General features: G+C 36.2%; 1 protein-coding gene across 1 annotated transcript in view; it reads left to right on the top strand.

The window, feature by feature from the left end:
• The window catches only part of GRM1 (glutamate metabotropic receptor 1), a 294731-nt gene that overhangs the window by 269892 nt on the left and 1021 nt on the right, over nucleotides 1–23818 (top strand). The window contains exons 5-6 of the mRNA XM_069069743.1: nucleotides 2755–2923; nucleotides 17272–17398. Coding sequence (XP_068925844.1) covers nucleotides 2755–2923; nucleotides 17272–17398 — 296 coding nt within the window. The remainder of the gene's footprint in view (nucleotides 1–2754; nucleotides 2924–17271; nucleotides 17399–23818) is intronic.

The following is a 23818-nucleotide window of genomic DNA, read 5'->3' as shown; positions in this document are numbered from 1 at the left end:
ACCAAGTAAGAGAAGTGGAGGGAAATTGGGAAGAGAAATGAAAATGATGCAAGAAAATCATGAAAAGAAAGTCAACAACCTGATTGAAGAAAATAACACCTTAAAAAGTAGACTAACTCAAATGGCAAAAGAGGCCCAAAAAGCCAATGAGGAGAAGAATGCCTTAAAAAGCTGAATTTGCCAGATGGAAAAAGAATCTCAAAAGCTCATGGAAGAGAATAATTCCTTCAGAATTATATTGGAGCAAATAGAAGCTAATGAATTTATGAGAAATCAAGATACTATTAAACAGATCCAAAAAATTAAAAATAGAAGGCAATGTGAAATATCTCATTGGAAAAACCACTGACCTTGAAAATAGATCTAGGAGAGATAGTTTAAAAATTATTGGACTACCTGAAAGCCATGATCAAAAAAAAAAAAGAACCTAGAAATCATCCTTCAAGAAATTTTCAAGGAAAACTGCCCTGATATTTTAGAGCCAGAGGGCAAAAGAGAAATTGAAAGAATTCATCAATCACCTCTTGAAAAAGATCCTTAAAACAGACGATTTTCCAATGAAGAAATCAAAACAATTTATAGACATATAAAATGCTTAAATCATTACTGACTAGAGAAATGCAAATAAAAATAAACTTGAGACATCATTTTATACCTACCAGATTGGTTAAGATAATAGAAAGGGAAAGTGACAAATGTTGGAAAAATTAGGACACCAATTCATTGTTAGTGGAATTGTAAAATAATCCAACCATTTTGGAGAACAATCTGGAATTTTGACCAAAGAGTTATTAAACTACCTATAATCTTTGACCCAGTAATACCAGTACTTAGTCTATTTCCAAAGATGATTAGGGAAAAAAGAAAAGAACCTATATGTTCTAAAATGTTTATAATAGCTCTCTTTGTGGTACCAGAAGACTAGAAATTGCAGGAATGCCCATCAGTTGGGGAATGGCTGAACAAGTATGGTATACAGTTGTGATGGAATACTACTGTCATATGAGAAATGATGAACTCAATGTTCTAAGAAAAACATGGAAAAAATTACATGAAATAGTAAACAGCAAAATTAGCATAACCAAGAGAACATTGTATATAGTAACAACAATATAGTTTTAAGAACAGCCTTAAGTGAAGAATTTATTTTGTTTATTATATACACCCAAATTAACTCTAAAGGACATATGAAAAAAGATGTTATCTGCATGCAGAGAAAGAACTCATAACTAGAAGTATGTATAGAATAATTTTACACATATATACTTATTTGGGTCTAATGGTGACCATCTCTAGGGTGGGGTGGGAGAAGGGAAGGAAAAAAGAAAATAAATTATGTGATAAATTTGTCATATATTTGAAAGGAATAGCAAGTTGTGCATAGTAGGTGTGCAGTTTCCTGTACAATCATCTTTTTTTATTGTACTATGTTGTGGAAATGCTTATTTTATTCCATCAATTAAAAAGAAAATTTAATAAAAGAAAAAAGTTTTAAAAACATTTTCTTCATAACAACTTTATGAAGGAGATAGTGCATGTTTTATTATGCCCATTTTCATGATGAGGCAATAGTCTCTGAGAGATTAGGTAAATTTCCTGAGGTTTCACAGCTAATAATTTTCAGATATGAGAGTTAAGATCTTAGTATTAGACCAGGAAGGGACTTTAGACACCATTGAACCCAACCCCTTCATTTAACAGATGAGGAAACTGAGGTCCAATGGGCTTAATGACTTGCCCAGGGTCACACAGCTATTAAGTATCTGAGATGGGATTTGAACACAGGGTTTGTGACTCCACATCCAGTTTTCTTTCTGCTTCACCATACTGCCCCTCTCAATCTCTTCTGAAGGATCTCTATAAGGATAATAATTAGTTCATTATTATTACTGATGCTAATTACCTGAAAGTTATCATTTTTTACTACAGGGAGAGAATGGTGCTTAGAAGAAGCTATCCAAGGTGGAACCATACATTTACAACATTAATAACACACTGTATTTTGTCAACTGCATATAATCCATGAAAGTCCTACTCTGATATTTTGTTCTGACATAGAATTGACACTGATTTTTTTCAGAAAAAAATTTTCAGAAAACTCAGGCTCAAGACTATGACAGTGGAACACACTCCATAGGACCTACCATGCTAAAAAAAATACCTTTCGGGAGAAGTCTAATGACAGATTCTGTGTTTGTGGCTGTCATTGAGTCATGTTTAACTCTTTGTGAGCCATGAACTTGTCTATGAGGTTTTCTTGGTAAAGATACTAGAATGGTTTGCCATTTCCTTATCCAGTGTGCCCCCATTTTACAGATGGAGAATTGAGGCAAACAGAGGTAAAGTGACTTGCCCAGGTTCACACAGCTATTAAATGCCTGGGGCTAGATTTGAACTCACATCTTCCTGACTCCAGATCCATATTCACTCTATCACCCAAGTACCATTCTTACTAAGTTTGGAGAAGCTTATTACCAAAATGTTGGTCAATATGTGATGGTTTGGACTTTTTCTTTTGTTTTACTTTCTGTCAAATCATCTCATGAATATTATAGAGATGTTGTGAATTTCACATCTGGAGGGAATACTCACCCTAAAATTTCATAGATCTTTTGAAGTACTAAAGGCAGTAGATAGATGATGGACAGAGGGATACTGAAGGAAGGAATTGGGAAGTCTGTATTACTACATACAGAATGAAGTGACTATTTAGGGAATCTGTCACCATAACATACTGCTTCTTCTCCTTCCTAGGTATGATATCATGAATCTTCAGTACACTGATGCTAACCGGTATGATTATGTCCACATTGGGACCTGGCACGAAGGGGTGCTGAATATTGATGACTATAAAATACAAATGAACAAAAGTGGCATGGTCCGGTCTGTGTGCAGTGAACCTTGTTTAAAGGGTCAGATTAAGGTAAGCCTCTAAGAGTTTAGTCAATAATGATTATGATCATGCATATGGCACTCAAGAAATACTTTTTTTTTTTTTTTGCTTAACCAATGTATGACTGGAAATGTATTGCCAGGCTGGCTATTTCCTTCTCTCCGCCCACCACCCTACCCTTCACCCTTCTACCCAGTTTTAGTTTAACTGAGTTTTTGTAAATATCAGAAGAAAGAAAAAGAGAATAGAATGCATTTATGGTAATAAGTTTGGATACTGTCCCGGGAAAGGGAGACCATCTGCTTTAATCCCACACTTCTACTGGAGGCCTTTCCTACTTCCCCCAGCTGTTAGTGTCTTCCTCTCTCAAATTACCTTCCATCTACTCTGTATACATTTTATACATTCTGAGTTATTTGCATGCTCTCTCTGCCATTAGAACGTGAGTTCCCTCAGGGCAAAGATTATTCCCCCCCTTTCTTTTTCTCCCCAGAATTTAACAGAGTGACTGGCATGTACTAGGTGCTTACTACATTCTTCTTGGTTTGACTTAACTTAAATATTCTTTAATATTTTATTTGGGGTGGAAAACAGGGCAAAGCATATACATGAATACAATGAAGACTGATCTCGATGGAAACAGTAGGTCAGAGGGAAATAAAACAGGAAAACAAAAAATCTCTTCCTCTGGTTTACTTAAGTGAAAGCTAGAGAACACTGAAAAAAGCATACAACCAAAATAGCAGCCGTTGAAATGAGACAGCACTGGCATCCCTCATCCCCTCCCCTTCACACCCACAAGCTTGCTGATTCCTCAGAAAATACTGATTGGCTGTAGGCTGAGCATTTTTAGGTCCCCTAATAACAACATCTCATATTTGTGATATGATTTGCAAAGTCAATTTTTGTTTTTGTCTTCGTGCCTGGTACATAAAATAATTATTTGCGAACTACCTGGGAAAAGCAATAATTTTGGTATGGTTTCATTTTGTGACAGCAATGATCATATGTATGTGCTTCTGCCAACACTGGGCTTCTCAACGTGGACATCCAAACCATATGAAGCCGGTTAGTTAGTTAGTTAGCTCTTGGTGATTGCTGGATCTTATGTCATGCGCACGGTTTTGTTGCTCTTGTATTGTTTCTATTCCTGTGGTTTTAGAGAACAGACATTATTCCAAAGATACATGCCAAAAGTATAGCTTTAAAAGAGCACAGTTCAATGACTGTCAGAAATAATTGCATAAGATTTGAGGAAATCAAGCATTTCAAGGATCATAGCATTTTAAGGATCGTTTAAGCTCGCAAGCAAACAGGACCAGTAGCACTAAAGTGCAAAGGAAAATGCAGTCAAAAAATGAAAATTGTCAAAAACCTAGAAATGATTGCTGCAAATAATCATAACAAGCAAAGTTCCAAAATTACAGAAATCCCCAAATAGATGTTAGAACACTCAGCCATGGCTTTGCCTCATTCCACACATCACAAAAGGTTAACAAATTTATCTAAGAGGAGATAAATCATACTTCAGTGATGTAGGAGTTTGCCTCACTTAAAATCCATTGAAAATCCATGGGCTATAATCAAGATTAGACTTGGAAAAATGTGGTATTCAACAAAAGTGCACTTTATGTCCAAAAGAGTGTGGGTTCATGATGAAGTATTTTAAAATGTGCTGAAATCCTGTGAATTGATGCCAAATAATGAAAAAGAAATGATTGTAGCAAAAGAAGTACATATCACCCACTGCTTTTTTTTCTTTCCTTAAGGTAAAAAAAGTTGTAAGGTATATTTCCTGTCAATAAATTTAATTATACTCTGTCCCAGTTAATTTACCTATCACCATAGATACTTTAAAATTTCTTGCTGAATTGAATAAAAACTGTTCTCTCTATATGAAGTAAAGTGAGTTCCACAACAATTTACATCCATCAAGCATGTACTTTTTGCAAGTCACTATACTAAGAATCATGTGGAACCACACCTACAGTGTCAGGTATTATACATTACAAATATTATCTAATTTGATCCTTACAACAACCCTTGGAGGTAAATGCTATTATTATCCACATTTTACAGTTGAGGAAACTGAGTCAGAGAGAGGGGGGATTTGTTCAAGGTCACACAACTAGAAAGTGTCTAAGGATGGATTTGAACTCAGATTTTCCTGACTATGGTTCCAGGGCTCTATCCATTGTTCCATCTATTGACCTTATTGGGAATACAAAGACAAAAATCAAACACTCCCTTGTTGAAAAGTTTACCTTCTCTTTGGGAAAATACCACATGTCCGTATATGATAATTACAAAGTAGTTTTTGGGTGGCATTTGCAGTTGAAGGGATGAGGAAAAGGCTCATGTTGGAAGGGTCACTTGAACTGAGCAATGAAGGAAGCTAGGGATTTAAGGAGGCAAATGAAGGAGCACATTCTAGGCCCAGGGTAGCCCAGAAGCAGGAAATGAGATATTACATATGGATAAGCTTTGACGGAGGTATTTTAAGTCTTATCCATTTTTTTTTTTTTGCCTTTTGGAGGGCAATTGGGGTTAAGTGACTTACCCAAGGTTACGTGACTAGTTTTGTGTTAAGTGTCTGAGACTGGAGTTGAATTCAGGTCCTCCTGCCTCCAGGAGTACTGTACTCTATTCACTTCGCCACCTAGCCATTCCTTATCTATTTTTTTTAAATTGGGGATGAAACCTATATCATGATTTCTTAATGAGGAAGGGAGGGAGAGAATTTGGAACTCAAAATTTAAAAAATGAATGTTAAAAGTTGTTTTTACATGTAATTGGGGAAAACTGAAATATTAAATATATTAAAAACAAAACAAAAGAAATTGGGAATGATAATAACAACACCTTATATACAACATTTTGTGATTTCCAAAACGTAATTGCATAATAGCTCTTTGAGGGAAGTGGTTTGTTTGTTTGTTTTCCCCAACCCTCTGATGTCATTGGTATAAGGAACTTCTTATAAAGAAACTCTCAGTGCAAATCAGGACCTATCTGGCAACTTGTAGTCTTAAATACTTTCTTTGGGAGGATATTAATTCCTTAAGACACACAGGCAGTCTGTGTCAGCAGCAAGACTTGAACCCACATCTTTCTGGCTCTTTATCCACTATGCCAATCAGGTTCTCTGATATTATCACTCGGATTTTGAAGCTAAAGAAATTAAAGGCCAGAAAAGACATGTCACTTGCTCACATGGCTAGTCTGTGTCAGCACCAAGGGTCTAAATTAGAGATTCCCAAACTTATTTGGCCATTGCCCCCTTTTCAAAAAAATAATTACTCAGTACCGCCCTGGAAATTTACTTTCTTTAATTAAAAAAAAAAAAACTTACATCATTTCAAAAATATATAATTTTTAAAAATTTAAATTTAATCATTTATTGTAAATTTGTGGGGTTTTCCTGCATTGAAATTTTGATGACACAATGCTGCATCATGTAAGCATATAGTATTATATTATAAACAAGTCGGTACACACACATGTTCCTACAGATGCATGCTGGACTTTCCGACAATGCACAACAGACTTGACTGCCAACACCTGCTTATTAAGACCTATCGGTGGACTTGTCCACTGTTTGGCTATAACTTTTATTTTGTGTGTTTACTGGAAAATAATGTAATCACTACAACTTTAACTCAGTTACACAGCAAATTAAACATGTACCAACAGTTTTTCAAAATTTTCTTCTCTTCTCTTCTTTTCTTATGCTTCTACTGCTCCCTTATTTTTATTCAAAGCCCTCAAAGTACACCTGAGGCTACTCCTCCTGCATCTTTCTAGCACCCCCAAGCGGGTGGTACTGCCCACTTTGAGAATCTAAATCAAGGTTCCATAAATCCTAGGACGGTGGTCCTTGTCAAACTGACTTTCCATTATACCTTTCTACAGGGGACTTTAGTAACTTCCAAGAGTTTGTGGTATGCCCTGAGTGTCTCATAATTAGAGACAATTGATAAATGTTTAACAACTGACTCTCTAGGAAAAATAATGTATGCCTATGCTTTTATGTTTAATTTGCATTATTAACATTTTTCCCATCACTTTTCTTAAGTCTAGACAATAAACAAAACAATAAATCATGCCCTGACTCATTACATTTGCTGGTTTCTTAAGTGTAAATACTCACTCTCGAGAGAGAAGTTCCAATTGGCTTCACCATACCCTGCTCACAAGCATTCCATCTTTGGATATACAGTTAGTTATGCTATAGCATTTGTTTTGAAAATACAAATTTTGTGCCAGCTAGGTGATAGGAGAGATACAGCATTGGGTTTGGAGTCAGGAACAACTGAATTGGAGATCAGACACTAACTAACTGTGTAAGTCAATTGATCTCTGCCTCAGTTTCTCAATTGCAAAATGGAGATCATAATGGCACCTACCTTGCAAGTTCAAATGAGATAGTACTTCTAAAGTGGTTAGCACAGGGTCTGGTATGTGACAGGCATTATATAAATGCCTATTCCTTTTCCTCCCATAATAAACTTCTTTTTCATCATTCAGTAAATCAGTCAACTAGTTAAAAAAAAAGAAAGAAAATGCAAATTTGCTCCAATTTGAGTTATTAGGGAAAAATTTAAGCATAGGGAGAATTTCAGTTTGCTTCTCACTTGATTTCTTCCATAAGAAACATCAAGAACGCAGAAAATTTCACCACTTCATAATAATTCACATACTATGGCCTTTTCACTGCCCACTCCTAAGTAAACCAAGGTTTTGTCATGGTAAAGTCCTATATTGCATATCTTCTGCTGCAGTAGGAACTGTGGGCAAAAGAAGACTGATTCCACCATAGTCTCGAACATACCACCACTACCAAGGCCTGGCATTGTGGCATGCCCAACCATCCAGAGACTTTGCCAGCCTTGCTCTGGTGCTAAAATTTGTGGGACTGACATATTTCTTAACCACTTGTCATATGTTATCATGTATAAAGTGCTACCATTTTTATTAGGTTCCTACCTCTTTTTATGTGTCACTGATAAAGTTTTTGGGTATTTCATCCCTAACCCCATTATCCCCATAAACTCTTGTTTTTATTGCATGAATTTTTTTTCATAATGTGGTACTTTGGAGGAACACATATGGCATGTTATAGCAGAGGTGACTGCATGCTGCAAACAAAAATAAAGGGTAGGGTTTAGATGTAAGAGGATTCTCTGTAAGGAAGGATGGTGAAAACTCTGTCTCACACTATGTAAAACCAGATTGAGTGAGAAGATGGAAAATACAGATTGGGGGGAGGAACTTTGAAATGCCAGGGGTATGGATCAGATGACCTAATAGGTCATTCTCATCACTAATTTTCTGTGATTCATCTCTTAATGCAGTCAAGTTGTTATATAAATGTCATCCAGCCCAGCTGTTGGTATAGCAGCAATTGTGTGGGAGTCTGTCCTTATCCCACCCCCAACCCAGAACTGCTGAGCCTCTGTGTAGGTGGGAAGCCCTGCTAGGCTGTGCTCCAGGTAACCTCCACACTTTGCGCCAGTCTCTTATTGCAGAGGCAAAGACAGTTTCTGTGTTACCAAAGTGCAGTAGAGGGCTTAGAGCCTTTTAACTACTATAGCAATGGAGAAAGGGCTATTCCAGTGTGTTTAATCTTATTAGTTCTGTCTCATTTTAAGGGAGGAAAATAATATTAATCCCAGTAGCTCTATCTTATCTTTATAACTTCTGACACCATCTGGGTGATCTACCAGGCTGGCTCATACACTCCACCCTATCCCTCAGGAGAGATGTCTAAGTCTAGCTTCCTGGAAATCCCTTGAGAAGCCCCATAGTCCTGAGGCGTGTAGAGCTGTCACCAGAGTCCATTCATGTGGCCATGTGTTTCTCCATGGCTGTCCCTTGATAAAAGGAATTCTCTGTGGCCCAGCAACACCCTGGTAGGTAGTAATGAAATGCCAAGCCAATTGTACCTGTGGCCATAGAATATGGAGAACACGGTCCCTGGTGCTGCTTTTTCCAAGCCTGAAGACCAGAGAGGGCTTGTCACAAGGATGCTTTTCACTGTATTGTCTATAATGCCATGTCAGTGAAACAGTTTATGGATAGGCAAAGAGCAGTCTTCTGGGTATTAAAAGTGAGTGGGGCAGGGCAGCCAGGTAGCACAGCGAGTAAGAGCACCGTCCCCAGAGTCGGGATGACCTGGGATCGAATCCGGGCTCAGACACTTAGCACCCACCCAGAAACACCTGGCTGTGTAACCTTGAGCAAGTTACTTAGCCCCAATTGCTTAAAAAAAAAGTGAGAGGGGGAAAAAAAGCAGGCAAGAAAAAAATAGCCCCTTCCTCTTGAGATTTACTGCATAGAAGCTCACCTTAGTAATTCCTACCTGCTAACTTTACTCCTGGCAGGCTATGAATGCATAGTCATGTGTCCTTTGTACAATGGCTCACACATTCCAGAACAGAAGCAGGGTCACTCAGTGCCAAACCAGAAAGCAGGATGTCTATGGAGCTCTGCTCCTTGTGCCTGGCAATATGAATGCCTAGAAAACATCACTTGGCACTACTGTGGTATATGGATAGCATGCCAGGACTGTAGTCAGAAAGACTCATCTCCCTGAGTTCAAATCTGACCTCAGACACTTACTAACTCTGTGATCACTTACTCTGTTTGCCTCAGTTTCCTCATCTGTAAAATGAGCTGGAGAAAGACATGGCAAACCATTCCAGTATCTTTGCCAAGAAAACCCCAAACAGGGTCACAAAGAGTCAGACACGGCTGAAAAACAACCACATCAACCACAACATGTAGCATTTACAATAAATGCAGACTGGGGCAGGAAGGTACTGCTTTAAAAGTATTGTGCTGTTCAGTGGGAAAAGATTTGTCCCTGAAGGGGAAAAAAATGTTTATCTGTTTTTTTCCCCATAAACTCTCCAGGTGGTGTGGAAATAAAAGAAATTCAAATCCTGTTTACCAAATAGCTGCACTTAAATTCAAACACAACTAATTTGCCACCTACCATGCCCAGGTGACATAAAAGGAAATCTCAGCAGCCTCTCCAAAATATAGACAGAGTCAATTTACAGGAGAATTTCAGGGCTAATTTCAGGGTTAATAAATTCCTTTATTAACAATGAAAAGCTTTTCATTCTGAATGCAACTTAAAATGCTTTCTAAAAACATGCCTGCTTTTCTTATAACATATAAAACACTGTTAAGGACAAATCCTTATAAAACCTAATTCAACAAATGTTGATTAAGTCCTCAGCATTAGGGCTCAGAGTGCTGGACCTGTCTAGGAAGACTTGAATTCAGATCCAGCCTCAGATTCCTCCTAACTATATGACCCTGGGCAAGTTACTTAAGCTCTGTTTACCTCAGTTTACTCATATGTAAAATGATGGTAACAATAGCACCTACCCCCCAGGGTTGTTGTGAGGATAAAATGGGATTATATTATCTTAACATAGTGTCTAGCACATGGGAGACACTTTAATAAATAAATCTTTCCTTCTTTCCTTCCTTGTACAGATGCACAGAATAGGAAATAGTCAAATTCAGAGAACAAATAATATCTAGTTTGGCCAGTAAGTAGAATTTGTAAAGAATAGCTGGGAAGGCAGGTTGTCTTAGATACCAAACTAAGGGATTTGTATCTATCCTAAAGCTGATAGGGAGCTAGTGATGATTTTTGAGCAGCAGGGTGAAATAATGAAACCTGTGACTTGAGTTTAATTATCTTAATATCAGTGATTGACAAAATGTCTTCTATATAGTCCTGCTACAACCAGAGTGCAGTTCAATGCAATTCAGTTGTTCATTGTTACATGCACATTGCTACATAGTCTTCAATACATTTTTTCCCCATTAAATAAGCAATTTCTGGCAGCTAGGTGACACAATGGATAGAGTGCTGGACCTGGAGTCAGAAAGACCTAAGTTCAAATTCAGCCTCAGACTCTTACTAGACAAGTGATCTTGGACAAGTCACTTAACCCCATTTGCCTCAGCTTCCTCATCTGTAAAATGAGCTAGAGGAGGAAATGACAAACTACTCCAGTATCTTTGCCAAGAAAATCCCAAATGAAGTCATGAGGAGCTGGACATGACCAAAATGACTAAAAAAGTAATTTCTAAGTATAACAATACTATCCCTAAAAGATTCCAGTTACAAACCAAATTTTCTTACAGATTTCCACTATAAACTAACAAGCATGAGTTGCTTATAAAAATGCAATATGTTATAACTCTTTAACTTGTTAACCAATTAAAGAAATTGTTTCTTTTGGTCTCAAGATCTTCAGTTCATGCCATCCAAATGGAATTTATGTCTTCAGCATGAGCATGTCAGTCATATCAATATTTTGTTTCTACATATATCAGCATTTTGTCATGCAAACCTTATTCAATTCAATTTAATAAACATCTGTTAAGCCCCTGTTATGTTCCAGGGACCATGAGAAGTACTCAGGGCACAATGACAAAAAAGAAATAGCCCCTTCCTTTAGGAGTAGTATGATGTAGTGGAGAGAGTGTATTTGGAGACAGTATTTAGCTTCTCTGTGAGTCAGTTTCTTTATCTGTAAATTGAGGGGGATAAATGATGTTTAAGGTTCTATCCAGCTCTGTGTAGATGATCCAATGAACATGTACACTGCTAGGCAAATATGAAATAATTTGAGAAGGGAGGAACATTAACAGAAAAGGGGGATTGGGTCTGGAATGACTTGCTGTAAGGAATGTCATCTTAGTATTGGGTAAACCTAAGGATTCTAGAGGATGAGAGGGAGAGAGGGTACATTTTATATATATGTGTGTGTGTGTGTGTGTGTGTGCATAACACATATGTATATAGTGTATTATAGGTACAGATGGAAGGACAAGTTTGGGAAATGGCTAGTAGGCCAATCTGACTAGAGTAGAGTGGATGAAGGGAAGGCATATGAAATGTCTTTTAGACTGTTAATGGGATTTAAATACTAGAGACAATAGGAAACCATTGCAAATTGCTAAGCAGTGACAAGGGGAAAGGTGGCATTGCAAGATTATTTTGACAGCTCTATAGAGGATGGATAGTCAAGGAGAGAAACTGAAAGCAGGGAAATTCATGCAGAGACTATAATGATACTATACAGAGAGGTAATGAGGGCTCAAATGAGAGTGATGACCCTCTGAGTGGAAAGTAATGAACATAAGCATATGATGGGAAGATAGAATCAGCAAGACTTGACAGTGGATGGATATGGAGGGTGAGAAAGGGAGAGGAATCTGGATGACTCCAAATTTGCAAGCAAGTTATCTTCAGTAGAAAGAGAGAAGTTTAGAAAGAGGATGAGTTTTTGATTATTTGTTTGCTTGTTCATTTGTTTTTGTTGGGGTGGGAGGTAGTAGATAATAAGCTCCAAAGCTTTGTAGGTTCTTAAAGAAAATAGGGTTAATCCAATCAAAACGTTTTTTTCTTCTTGAGCTAAACCTTAAAAAAAATCTTCCTTGCCTTTTTTCCAGTCAAGTTCTATGATTTATGATCACCTAATCTCTCTCTCTCTCTCTCTCTCCTCTCTCTGTCTATATATAATTCCATATATGTATTTTTTGTGCTGATCATTTCTCATATTCTGTTAGATAATACAGAAAGAACATTTGTTCAGATCATTCTGAAAAGTCATATAGGACTAGGTAATGAGGCCTTCAGACCCAGAAGCCTCTCCTTTCTTCAAGAATCTGATCATGCTGCTTACTTCTTGAACTGAATTTGCTGTTAAACCATAGTTCTTTATCCTTTAATATGTACTTCAACATGATATATATACACACACATATATACATACATATATACACAAACATTTAATGTATACTTCAACCATATCCTTTCCTCCTTTCCAGTACCTTGTTTTTCCCTTGAAATCATTCCATTCAGAACTCCATTTTTCCACAGTTAATTTTTTGCATTATTTTAGCTCCTTCCTTTTTCATCCTGGAAGTTCACCCTCCCTTTCTGTTCTCTTTCTGAACACCTCAAGACACCCATAGCGGTGCCTTTATTCTTCCTTGCTTTATTCTCTTAAGATCCTGACCTCATCCATATGGACATCTGTTATTAGATATTTGGCTTTTGTCATTTCTGAATCTTTGCTTTTTCCTATCTAAGCATGCTATTAAAAGCTTCTCTATGTAGAAATATTTATTTAACTCTCTAATTAGTTTTACTCCTTTCCTTGAAAGCTTTCTTTATTCCATTTTGAAGTTATTAAATTTATATATGCGTGTATGTATGTGGGTATATATGTATGTGTGTATGTATGTGTGTGTATATATGTGCATGTGCATGTATACACACACATATAAATATACTTCCCACCACCATCTGGCATCATGTAAGAGAAGCATCTTTCCTTCTTCCCCTTGGTCATTTCTCTTACTACATTTTTTCATTTATTTCTGTTTGACAGTAATTCACTCTTTACTTTTCTCAGCTTTTGAAAAATTAATTTGACTCTTTACACAGAATGATCATAAAAGCCTAAACCCAAACTTTCTATTTTAAATCTACCTTCTTTCTTGGCCTAAAGTTTACAATTTATGTGGTTCTACTTTCATATTTTTACAATATTCCAGAATATAAGCAAGGATGTCTGAATAAGTATGCTTAAAAATTGTATTCTTACTGATTCTAAAACACAGAATCAAAGGTTGGTTCCAACCCATACATAAGAAGGAATCATCACTATAATGTGCCCCAAAAGTGATAATCTGGCCTAATTTTGAAGACCACCAAAGGTGTGGGATGGGGGTGGGGATGGGAAGTCACCACATGTCAAGAGAGCCCAGTATGCTTTTGGACAGCTCCAATTCCAAGGAATGGTTTCCTGACATTAAACTTAAATTACCTCTTTGCAACTTCCATTCATCACTCCTAGTTTTGGCCTCTCAGGCTAAACAGAATAAAATCTAATCCTCCCTACACATGAAAAAACCCATCAAATACTTAAAGGTAGCTACTGTTTCCCTCTTGTCTCTTCCCTCTTACAAGAGAAATGTTCCTCATTCCTTCAAGCACTCATATAGACATGGAATAAAACCTTTGGTAATGCTGATCACCCTCCCTTAGACACTCTCCAGTTTATCAGCATTATTCCTAAATTGTAGCACCTAGAACTAAACACAATACCCTGGGATGTCATCTGATCAAAGCAAGGACTATTTCTTCTCTATTCCTGGAAGCAGTACTTCTCTTAATGGAGTCCACGATCACATTAGTTTTCTCATCTGACAGATCACACTGCTAACTCATATTGAGTTTACAGTGTACTGGAATTCCCATAGTTTTTTTTCCAGAACAAATGCTATCTAACCATGCCTTACCCATTTTGTTTTTGTCAATTAAATTTTCTTGCACCCAACTATAGGATTTTATATTTCTCCCTATTGAATTTTATCTTATTTGATTCATCCCAATACTCTAGCCTGTAGCTATTCTTTTGGATCCTGACTGTCTTCCAGTATCTTAGCTATCACTCATAGCTTGGTGTTGTCTGAAAACTTGAAAAGCATGCCATCTATACCTTTATCCAAGGCTATCTACCTTTATCTATAAAGATGTTAAGTAGCACAGGGCCAAAGGCAAATTCCTGGGATGTTCCACTGAATGACCTCTGCCACATTGACATCAAACCATTAACAACTACTCCAACCAATTCTGAATTAATGTAATTGTATCATCATCGATAATTCATCTCTATCTTCCCCATAAGAAGAATGTAAGACATTTTATCAAAAAGCTTTGCTAAGAATATGTTGTTGTTCAGTCATATCTGACTCTTTATGACCCCATTTGGAGTTTTCTTGGCAAAGATACTGGAGTGGCTTCCATCTTCTTTTCTGGCTCATTTTACAGATGAGGAAAATGAGTTAAATGACTTGCCCAGAGATCACACACCTACTGAGTGTCTGAGTCTGCATTTGAACTCAGGAAGAGTAGTCTTACTGATTCTAAGCCCTGTGCTCTATCCACCACACCACCTAGATGTCCCGGGTAAACTATAGCTTCATCATTCTTATCATCTAATTTAGCATTCCTGTCAAAAATAAAAGAAACTGAATGGTCTGGCGTGGCCGATTCTTTTTTTTTTTAATATAATTTATGTTTTTGAGGCAATTGGAATTAAGTGACTTGACCAGGGTCACATAGTAAGTGTCAAGTGTCTGAGGTCAGATTTGAACTCAGGTCTCCTGACTCCAAGGCTGGTGCTCTATCTGCTGTGCTACTCAGACGTCCCTGCCATGACCCATTCTCGATGAAGTCTTATTGGCTCTTTGTAATCACTACTTCCCTTTCTTGATATTCATCAACTATCTCTTTAATCATCCAGTTTATAATTTTTCCAGATTCAAAGTCAAGCTCACTAACCTTTAGTTTGGAGATGTTACTCTCATCTATTTAAAAAAAATGGTAATTAGCTCTTCTCCAAATCATGTGGTATCTCTCCTATTTTCAACGAGCTTTGAAATATCACAGAGGGTGGCTCTGCAGTCACATTGGCCAATTCTCTCAGGTCCCAAGGATCTAATTCATTTGTACTAGATAACATGAATTTATCCAGGGGTAACTAGGTGCTCTCCTATTAAAACTTCACTTATCTTGGTATCAGCTCCCTATTAGTAATTTTTGTTCTGTCATTTCTAGGACAAAAGTCATTCTACTTAGCAGAAGAAAAAACAGAATCAAAATAGAGAAGAAACATCCTCTTTCTCTCTGTTTTCATCATCCTCTCAACCCCAAGCAAGGGTCCTATCCTTTCTGTGATCCTTCTTCTCTTCCATTTAGCTTTTAAAAAAGAAACCCTATTTTTGCCTTTAAGTCCCTTCATTAGCCTGAGCTCATTGGGAACTTTAGCATTCCTGACACTATTGTTAGAAGACTATAATGAAATCATATTCATCCTCTGTTATCTGGCTTTATTTCAGTTTCCTATACATTTTTAAAAACTAATTCGGTGGGTCAGTTCCCTGTACATTTACAGGAGTCTTTTCACAAAAGTCCCATTTTTCTTTCTAGCACTGACACATAGTAGGAACTTAATAAATATTTGTTAATTGATTCCTTGCTGAAATTATTTCCTTTTGTTTTCAGAATTCCATGCTTGAGTTTCTCCCATCCCTCCCGGACTGACTGACTCTCTAACATTTTCATACATGAGATCCTACCTACATTTCCTCTGAACCCACTGAAATCTGCTTTCCCCAAATCTACAGTGCATGTCAGGCTATGCCTGGCTTTTTCTCTCTCTGTTACAATGTCTAAAAATAAATTATCACTTTTTTTTTAGAATTCCTATAATTTCTACCTAGCAATCAACTCTTCTCGGTTAGTAATAATGAGATCCAAAATGGAATTACTCTTTATTGGTTTTCCCCTTTGTGAAGGATAAAATTTTCTTGAAGGCAAATCAAGAAGTCATTGTGTGTTAAGCTGAGTGACTGGAAAAGACTGAATTAATATGGTGAACAGCTAGCTAGGGGTGAAGTAGTCATTCTGGGAGGTCACTTAACCGTGTGAGACTTAGTTCCCTCATCTGTAAAATAAGAATGAACTGGATGGTCCCTAATGTCCCTTCCAGCTTTCAATCTATTAGGCTACTGTTTTAGCTAATAAGTGATGAGCCCGCATACATACACACACACACACACACACACACATCACATTATTGGGAAGCTGAAGAGAGACAATGAACAGAAGTAATAGAGGGCCTCAAGTGCAATGCTGAGGAGATTAGAGTTTATGGAAATGTGATAGGGGAGCACTGAAATTTCTTAACCAGGAAGTGAACTGATTTAGCAGGTATGTGTAGGAAGAATTTAGGGGGATAGAAAGATTTCAGGAAGATTATATAGATGGAGGCTTTTATTGCCATCCAGGAGTGAGTTAATGAAAGTACAATACTAGGGAGGGGGTAGTGGCAAAAGGAAAGTAACATAAAGGAAGGATCATTATCTAGGAAGAATCAGATGTACTTGGCAACTAGATATAGTTGTGAAGAAGGGGTAGTCAAATAAGAATTTCTAAAACACCGTTATTTATTCCATTGTACCTTACTGCCATCACTCTCTGTGTGGGTAAAGTTCTTGTGAGCTCTCCAAGTTTAAGCAATAACATCAAGACAATTATTAGAAACCATACAACAAAATCAGAGACCCTTCACATCAGCTTCATATCCATATAACAATTGATTGCAAATCTAGTATGCATCCCACCCCATATCTTCTGAAGTTTACCTATTATGTGAAATGTTCTTCAAAGGAGCTTCTGGTTCACCTGAAACTAGCAAAGGCCAGAGCAAGAGCATTGGCATTACAAGAAATGAAATGGTTAGTTTTCTAAAAGATAGATCTTGATGTTTTAGGTCATTCGTAAAGGAGAGGTGAGCTGCTGTTGGATCTGCACAGCATGCAAAGAGAATGAATATGTGCAAGACGAATTCACCTGCAAAGCATGTGACCTTGGATGGTGGCCAAACAGAGACCTCACTGGTAGGACCTTTCTCATTTATGTGAACTGCCTCCCCTCAAAGTGTTGCGATGTTGTTTTCTTCCACTATCCTAGGAATTACTCTGACCCCTTTCTCATACATTTATAAAGGATACATTCTTTTTAATAAGTGTTTCCATGTTTGCTTATTTTGTTTACTCCACTCAAACACCTCAGTATCTATTTCATAGTATAGTATAATTGTGGTATAATAATACCAAAAACTAGTACAGTATTGTACAAGAATACTACCATTTTTTAAAATTATAAGCTGATAATACTATACAGTGTTGGGAAATGTAGAAGGAGGGGAGGAAAAAGGAACCCAATTTGACCCAAAATAAAAGTGAATCACTTCAAAATGTTTCACAATGAGATTTTGTGGTACTTGTATGTCATTGGTATTTCTAGACATATCAGTATTACTTAAGTGCTAAAGAACTCGTTGCTTGGCCCTGGAGAAGAATAGAGAAAGTGTATGCCCCTCCCCTCCTTTGCAGAGGTGGCGTACTAAGAGTGTGGAATATTGCTTCTACTGTCAAATATGACTGATGTGTTGATTGGTTTGGCTGAATTTTTTCTCTTTCTTTTTAAAAAAATTGTCACAAGGGATGGCTCCCTGGGTAGGAGAGGTGGGAGAAAAATATTGAGGAATTATGGGAATAAATGACAAAAAATATCAATAAAATTAAGATTTAAAAATTTTAAGTTTCTAAAAGGTAGGGTTTATGTCATTTACTTTGCCTTTTAGAGTACTTAGCAAAGTATAACAAACAAAGGTAAATGCAATGCTCAAACATACTCATAATCATCATTCTACAAAGGGTACAACATACTAAACATTTTTTTTCATTTCCTAATGGAAGTTTGAAACATTGAAGTTAGGCCATTTATTTAAGAAATAAAGCAAATAGTACATAATATACATATTCAATTGCATGTATAATATTCTTCTACTCTACTCATTACATGGAAATGCTCATTTTATTTGGTGGGGTTTTTTTTTGTTTTGTTTTGTTTTGCTTTTTGGAGGAGGAAGCTAGGGCAATTGGGGTTAAGTAACTTGCCCAAGGTCACATGGCTAGTTTTTGTGTCTGAGGTTGGATTTGAACTCAGGTCCTCCTGACTCCAAGGCCAGCGCTCCATTCACTGTGCCACCTAGCCACCCCTTATTTGATGTTTTTTAAGCTCAGAATGAAAGAGGAAAAAGAAACACGACATATTGTAGAACTGAAAAGCCAGATCTTACAAAAAGAAGCCTCAAAGAGCCCTTTGCCCAAATGGCAACCAAACAGGAGTCTTCTCTGTAAACTTCCCAACAAATTATATTGCCTCTTTTGCAAATCAAATATGTTATTCTTCTTCCAAATCCAATCACGTGCAGTTTCTGATTGATTGATGTTCACTGAAAGGAAAATAACTATGGCTTTGCTACTAAATGTAATAAGAATATGATATTTGATCCTTCTATGCTTATAAACATATGGTAAGTGAACATTATTCTGTTTTTCCAAGGACATCAGTTATTCTAACCTTTTTTGAAAAATAGAAATGAAGTCTAATAGGATAAGAATATGTGTCAGTATATGTTTCAGACTGTAACTTAAATTTGCAGATTGAGAATAAGTGGTTCTTGGGACATATGCCCAAAATATTTCACAATTCTTATGTTTTGGGTTTTTCCAGACAACACATATAGAATCTAAGATTCTGCAGCAGCTGTATAAAAGGAGGAAATTTACTCCTTAGGACAAAATGAAACTTTAAAGTCTTCTCTCAATTGTTACATACACATATACAGACAAATAAAAATTGCTGGATGTGACCACAGAGATAAATTTTGTTTTCAGCAGTCTGCTGAATATAGATATCAAGTGAGAGATGGAACAGGGAGAAATATATTGACAAAGGAGCTTACTAGTAAATTGACGGTTATCCTGTGCAAAATCCAAACAGGGGAAAATTTCATTATTAGTGTTTGAGACCTTGCCTTTCTTTATGTGCCCAGGACTTAGCGTATGCCTGGCACACATTATTGTTCTTCGGTCATTTTCCAGTTTTTTCCTACTCTTTTTGACCCCATTTGGGGTTTTACTTGGTAACTATATTGGAGTGGTTTTGCCATTTCTTTCTCCAGCTCATTTTACAGCCGAGGAAACTGAAGCAAACAGGGTTAAGTGACTTGCCCAGGGTCACACAACTAGTAAGTGTCTGAGGCCAGATGTGAACTAACAAAGATGAGTCTTCCTGATTCCAGGTCCAGAAGTCTACCCACTGAACTACCTAGTTACCCCCACCTGGCACATATTAGGTGCTTAATAAATGTTTGTTAACTTGTCTTCAGATGTTCCTGTTTATAGAATACTCTGTTTAATGAAATCATAGAACACTACAGGAATTCCTCAATGAGATACAGTCGCTTATTTACATCAGCAAAACAAAATAGATGAAAAACATTTTTCAGATTATGACATCAGAGGGTATATATACATGCACTCACACACACACACATGCACACACATACACACATACACAATACCCTCCCTCTTTCCCAGACACACATATAATCTGGACAAGCTTTGCATATGGGCAATGAACTGAGCCCCAAAACTGAATAATAAGAGATTAACAGTAAAACACTTACAACTATTCTAAACTTTACTGTCCTGTAAAAGTCAAGTTTTTGCTATATGGCTATAAATCACAGAATGCTACAATCTCAGAAGAATCAAAATTACAAGTGACCCAGAGGACAATAGAAAGATGAATTGAAACATTCTCACTGATAATCAAATGATATGAATATACAGTTTTCAGAGGAAGAAATTAAAGCTATCAATTGCCACATAAAAATATTTTAAGTCACTAATAAGTGAAGACATGCACATTAAAACAACTTGGGGATGTGAGAAAATGAGTCCATTAATGCACAATTGGTAGAGCTGTGAAATAATCCAATCATTTTGGAAAACAATTTTGAACTATGTTCAAAAGGCTATTTAATTGGACATACCCTTTGACCTAGTAATACTGCTAGCAGGGCTATACCTCTAGGAGATAAAAGAAAGAGGTAAATTGCCACTATGCACCAAAATATTTACAGCTTCTCTCTTTTTTGTGGCAGCATTTAGAAACCAAGGGGATGCTCATCAAACAAATTGTGGTATATCATTGTGATGGAATGCGATTGTGCTATAAGAAATGGTGAAAAAAAAACAGAGAATATTTATATGAATTGATACAAAATAAAGGGAACAGAACCAGGAAAATAGTCTACATAAAAAATAGCTATATCGTAAAGATAATAAACTTGGAAAGACTTACTTAATATCTCTGATCAACACAAAACATGTTATCTACCTCTAGATAGAGAGCTGATGTATTCAGAGTGCAGATTGAAGCATTTTTTTTTACTTTATTTTTCTTGCTTTTGGGGGAACGTGGCACATGCAAAAATTTGTTTTGCACGAATATATACATTTGAAATAGGTTTTATTTTGCTTGCCTTCTTATTGGGTAGGGGAAGGGGAAAAGGTAGGGAATTTTGAACTAAAAAAATAATTTAAAAAAGAGAAAAAGCAAGATTCATTGAGTAGGCTGCTATATATTTCTAATAAGAACTCATGTTCTTATTCATGTTCTTAAGCTACAAAAAAGCAGCTTAAAAGTATTACAAAGGACATGCATAACAAGAGACGGATGTGGCATGGCCATGAAACATATGTGTGCGTATATATGTGTGCATATGTATAGGTATATATCTACATATATGCACATGCATACCTGTACAAATATGCATATACACTCACATATGTTCACATGTGTATATGTTTTTAAACAAAGAAAAGCCTTCAGCATGTTAGATGACTCCTCTAGAGAGGGTCTATGGAAAGTTAAAGGCAAGAATCATACAGAAAAAGGTACAGATACCTGGGTTGCAATTTATGCTAAAGGAAGAATACTCATACTCATGAGATCATGGGCTCATCAAAATCCTGAAGGAAATCTCAAGTCTGGTTTTCTACCAGTATTTGGGTGAATTATTAATAAAACACTTTATTTAAAATTTTAAATTAATTTGCAAAATGGGAAATTCACAGGTACAAAAAAACACCAGGGAATATTCAAAATATTAAATAGTTTGTTTTGTCATATGTTTGTCAGATAGCAATTAACAAATTGATCAACAAGCATTTATGAAGTACCTACTATGTGCCGGGAACTTGTTAGAAGCTAGGGATAAAAAAAAAAATGAAACAATCACAGGCGTCTTGTATTTTATGAAGAAATTCTCTCTCTTTTTTTTTTTTGGATTTAGAGAAAACTGAATTTTAGTGGGAAAAAGTAGCCAGGTTTTTTTTTTAATGGTGTATTAACTTAGGCTGTAATAAACTTTTTCCAATCATTTGATCACACAATTGTATTCACATGCCTAAAGAAGAAAAAATGTTTTTTAAATGAATTCATAAACTACTTTGGAACATTTTGTATTTTGACTATGAAGATAATTGTTATATGCCTAATTATAATGATTTTTGAAGCTGTTAATGAAATAGGATTCTCAGACATTTTTCTTTATGTGAGAACTACATATTTCAATTCAGCCTTTAAATATCACACTTTATTTCTTGCAGAGAACTTTACAATCATTTTCATATTCCATATAAAGACATGTGATACATAAACATGAGTCTGTTCTGCAATGAAATGGTGCTAGAATTTAGATTAAATATTCATAGGAATTCAACTGAATGCAATCCAATACTACTCACTTCTTAAAATAGGTCACACACCATAAGGGAACTTCTCAAAATGACAAACTCTATCAGAAAGATTCTAAAGAAGAAAAAAAGCCTCAAAAATTCTCTGGATCTAACATGTTTTATCCAGCACAAACTATGCCTGGACCCATTTCAGTAACTACTCACTTATTCAGGATGAAGGCTGCAACAGGTTTACAAATAAATAAATAAATATTCATTCCATAGAAATATTATATAAATATATCATAGCATAATATATTAACATTATATATTCTACTAACATGTAATTATTATACATATATGTGGATATATAATACATATATGTTATGCATATAAAATATGTATAAATATCATGCATGTGTTATACATATACATTTATTATACACAGAAAGAGAGAGTATCATGGAGGCTCTCCCTATTTGTGTGTGTGTGTGTCTGTATGTTTCCTATCTTCATATTATTATTGCAACAGGCTTTTGTCTGTCTCTCTAAATCCTTATCTTTCTTCAATGCTGAGACCTTCTGTAATCCCCACAATTGCCAGTTTTCTTTTATTCCCCAAATTACCTTTTAGTTACTTATCTATATGTATATTTTAACTTCTCGGTGGAATGCAAGCTCCCAGGGGTCAGGGATAAATACTAAGCTTCTGTTTTCTTTTGCAAAGGGAACTCCCAGGTAGAGAAACTCCCTCTACCAATGAAGGTCTCTTCCCTGTACCACAGTTACAGAGAGTTCCCTAAAGCACTGAGAAGTTACATCACTCACCCTAAGGTCACACAGCTAGTATGTGCCTGAATTTCAGTTTGAAGTAGACATTTGCAGTAGAACTTTGCCACTGTCTTGGAAAAAATGGATGTGTAGTCTCACTGTATACACCAAGGGCACAGCTGAATTCAGGAGTTGAACTCAGAAATACTTAAATTCCAAGCTTGCCTTGGCCACTTATTAGCACTGTGACCTGGGCAAATCCTTTAACCTCTATCTCAGTATCCTCATCTGTCAATTAGTTATAATAATAGCAGATATGTCCCAGACTTGTTGTGAGAAACAAATGAACTAACATATGTAAAATGCTTTGCAAACCTTAAAGCACTATATAAATACTAGTTGTTATTTCTCTGCTTTTCCAATACTTTTTCATGGCCCACCATGAAACCAAGTCTAAGATCCCTCTAGATAGCTCAATAGTGAAAGCAAAAGATACACCTAAGTTTCTTGTATCTACAAGGAAAAAATAGTATTTTTTCTTCTTCATCATCATCATTACTGATCATTTTTCATTGGATGAAAATTACTTGTGGCCATTTTGTTTTTGCAAGACATTGTAGATCATTGTAAACAGTGAAGCCAATTTATAATTAGTTCATGATGGGGGAAAGAACAAAATATTCTTTGATTAATTATGGTAAGATTTTGTTGTAAATCATTTCAGGGGATGTGATTTGAAAGGAGGGGAAAGCAGTCTATCAGAATTTATTTAATAATCTGTATTATAATGATTTATTAAAGTAATACAAAATCAAGAATGATGATGAAGTATCTATGTCTGGAAAGATACTGATTTTCTTCCTCACTGGTTCCTATTAGCCTTTGATTCTTTTTTCTTCTTTTCCTTCCTTCCTTCCTTCCTTCCTTCCTTCCTTCCTTCCTTCCTTC

This window comes from Petaurus breviceps, unplaced genomic scaffold (assembly GCF_028583685.1).
Source record: "Petaurus breviceps papuanus isolate PSGF00001 unplaced genomic scaffold, PetGlider_PUasm1.0 90784, whole genome shotgun sequence".
Taxonomy (NCBI): Eukaryota; Metazoa; Chordata; class Mammalia; order Diprotodontia; family Petauridae; genus Petaurus; species Petaurus breviceps.
This window is presented reverse-complemented; position numbering and strand designations above follow the sequence as displayed.